At 34.0% G+C, this 3207-nt stretch overlaps 1 protein-coding gene across 1 annotated transcript; it reads right to left on the bottom strand.

Annotated features, from left to right (window-relative positions):
• Positions 1-618: 618 nt before the first annotated feature.
• Positions 619-2636, bottom strand: LOC111898327 (putative pentatricopeptide repeat-containing protein At1g12700, mitochondrial). Its single transcript, XM_023894249.3, has one exon. The coding sequence runs from the start codon at positions 2527-2529 to the stop codon at positions 649-651; it is 1881 nt and encodes a 626-aa protein (XP_023750017.1). The 5' UTR covers positions 2530-2636; the 3' UTR covers positions 619-648.
• Positions 2637-3207: the final 571 nt, after the last annotated feature.

Below are 3207 nucleotides of genomic sequence, written 5' to 3' on the forward strand. Positions count from 1 at the left end.
CAATAAAATAAGCAACTTTTTGCTACATTCATGCATGCAAACACTAAACCAATTATCCCATTCTCCATAACAAATCCTCCACATGTGCACAATGTGTTATAGCATGTTGTAATCACTTGATTAATAAACAACACCACGTTATACTCATACAGAAAACTTACATCATCCCCTTTCTCCAATACCAACACATGAACCATATCACCAATGAAGTTTATCAGCCAAGAATAATTAAAAGATATTTTGTGGCCTCTCCTTTTTATGAAACATCCAAGCAGTCCATAACATCAAATTAAAAACGTTTTATTATTCTTATGTTCATCCAAATTCCATAATAAAGCATATGATATTACCCTTCATGTTAGCAATACTCAGGGAAAAGCATGGAATTACATGCTAAGTTCATCAAGTTAAATACAAACATACACTGAAATATATATATGGTCGTATTGAAAGGCTGATAATAATAGACAAATATTGAGTAGATATTAAAATATACCACATATGTAAATGTAAAGTTCAACATAAATGTGATATAAAATTGAAAAAGTAAGCAGATTACAGCAGAGCGCGAGTCAAAATATGACAAAAAAAGATAATTGAACCATAACAAACTTGCAATACAAACCAAGATGCCATTTATACTGTAAATCAAAGAGCATCCACTCCTTTTGGCACAAGCTTACCAATGAGCTTAAGCAAAGAAGCATCTAAAGATCTAGCTTTTATATGATCAAGTAATAGTGATACAGTTGAAGCATCAACTGAGAAACCTTTTCCTTCCATTTCCAGTAAAAGCATCTCTATGGTATCAAGTTGTTGGTTTTTAAGAAATCCTTGGAGAAGAACGTTGTGAGTCACGCTATTTGGCAGGCAACCTTTTTCTTCCATCTTAAGAAACAACTCTTTTGCTTCCCCCACAAGACCTTCACGGCAAAAACCATTAATCATCACATTATATGTCCTAACATCAGGTTGCAACCCTTTAACATTTAGGTCATTAAAAAGAACCCTTGCAACATCAAGTTTCCCAGTTCTACTTGCACCATCAATGAGTATAGTGTACACCTTTATATTGGAATTTAGTTTGTTGCCACCCATCAAATGGAACAAAGAGAGTGCTTCGTCCACTTGATTGTTGTTGCATAGACCCTCCAAAACTATTCCGTAAGTGATTTCATCTGGAATCACGTTGTGTGCTCGCATCTCATGAAACAGCTCATGTGCAACTTTACCACGTCCAACGTGAAACAATCCCTGTATCATGGTACTGTAAGTGATCACATTGGGTTTCATACCTTTTTTAGTTATTTCATGAAACAAATCCATGGCTTCTTCTACCATCAATTTCTTACAATAACCATTCAATAAACTACTATAAGTAACAACATCAGGGACCAGACCTTGAGACCCCATCCAATTTAACACTTCCCTTGCTTTGCTTATTTCACCTCGCAAACAATACCCATCAATAAGCGAACTGTAAGTCACTACATTAGGATTGATCCCTCTTTCAATCATTAAGTTGATAATACAATTTGCATCCTCCACCTTCCCTTCCTTGCAAAGTGCATCAACTAATATACTATATGTCCGAACATCTAGAGAGATACTTTGGTCCTCCATCTCTTTGAGCAAATTAGAGACATCATCCCAACGACATAAGTTACAAAGGCCATGAATCAAAGAACTGTAAGTCACAACATTAGGAAGGATGTGTTTGTGGAAGACCATTTCATTGAAGAGATTTAAAGCGTCATCGACCATTTTGTCCTTGCAAAGACTATCAATGATGGTGTTATATGTGACCACATCAGGTTTACAACCCCTTCCATCCATCAGTTTAATCAAAGCAATGGCCGTATCATTATTACCAAATCTGCAAAGCCCTTTAATCATAGTGTTGTACATAATTGCATTAGGCTCACAAACTCCTTCTTTGATCAGCTTCTTGAATAATTTTTCAGCTTTGAGGATTCTATCTTCTAGAACGAGTCCATTTAAGAGTGTGCTAAAGGTGCAGACATTTGGTAATATATCGCGTTTGAAGCCATAGCCTAAGACTGCAAATCCTTCACTTGTGCGGTGCATTTGGCAACAGCACCTGATCACAATGCTAATAGTGTAGGCATTCACAGGAACACAAAGGAGAGTCATTTGTTTAAAAAGTTCAATCGAACAAGAATATTGTTTCATTTTGGTAACAGCTTGCAACAACCTGCTGAATTTAACAACTGAAGGCAGAGGTTGTTTATGTGTCATTTCATCGAACAGTTTGAGGGCATCATCAAGGTTAGTAATTTGCTCAAATATAGATCGAGGATGTTTAGCTCGATTGGAGGAAGAAGTCGAATGAAAACGACCTAAAATCGTTTTGGGGGGTAAGATTTGGTTACGTGGTTCTGAAAATGATGAACGGTTTAAAGAACGAAGGGAATAATGAGTAGCGAAGATATCTTTGGATTTGTTTAAGGGATGGGAGACGATAAAAGAAGCACCATTTTTTTGAATCGCCATCAGCGCAGCAAACATCTGCAACTGGAACGGAGCTTTAAAACTTGGCCTTACGATCAAAGAGAGACTTTAGGCTTAGGGAATGAGGAGCGGCATGGATGGGCGTATGCAAGGTGAGAGTCATGTTTAAGTTTAGAGGGATAGTACTATAAAAATGTTTAAGTTTGTCATTTGTAGAGTTTTGTACATCACCATAGATTTTTGAAAAAATATTTACTAATTGATTGTATTTTGAATTTTATTAGGAAAACTGTAATAAATACATATTGGTCTTATAATGATTTAGTCTTTATATATATTTTTTATTCAATTAAGTTTCAAATACTGATAATCGTATTCAATTTAACTCTTTGACCCGGTCAAAACTTCATCCAACTTTTAAAAATTATATTTTTGGCCCAGATTTCAAAATTTATTATAAATTTGGTCTAAAATTTACATTTTTAGCTCAGATTTTAAATTTTGTTACAAATTTGGTCCAAACTTTACCTTTTTCGCCCAAATTTTAGAATTTTATTATGCATTCATCCTAACTTTAGTTTTTACAACTTTTTTTCTCAAAGAATTGTTTCTAATATGTTTTTTCTTTGTAAAATCATATTTATATAAAAAAACGTATTTTCACATAAAAATCTTATATTTTTTATATAAAAACTTTTTTTTAAAATTTTTTGTATATGAAATATCTAGTTATAA

This window comes from Lactuca sativa, chromosome 3, assembly GCF_002870075.4.
Source record: "Lactuca sativa cultivar Salinas chromosome 3, Lsat_Salinas_v11, whole genome shotgun sequence".
Classification (NCBI taxonomy): domain Eukaryota; kingdom Viridiplantae; phylum Streptophyta; class Magnoliopsida; order Asterales; family Asteraceae; genus Lactuca; species Lactuca sativa.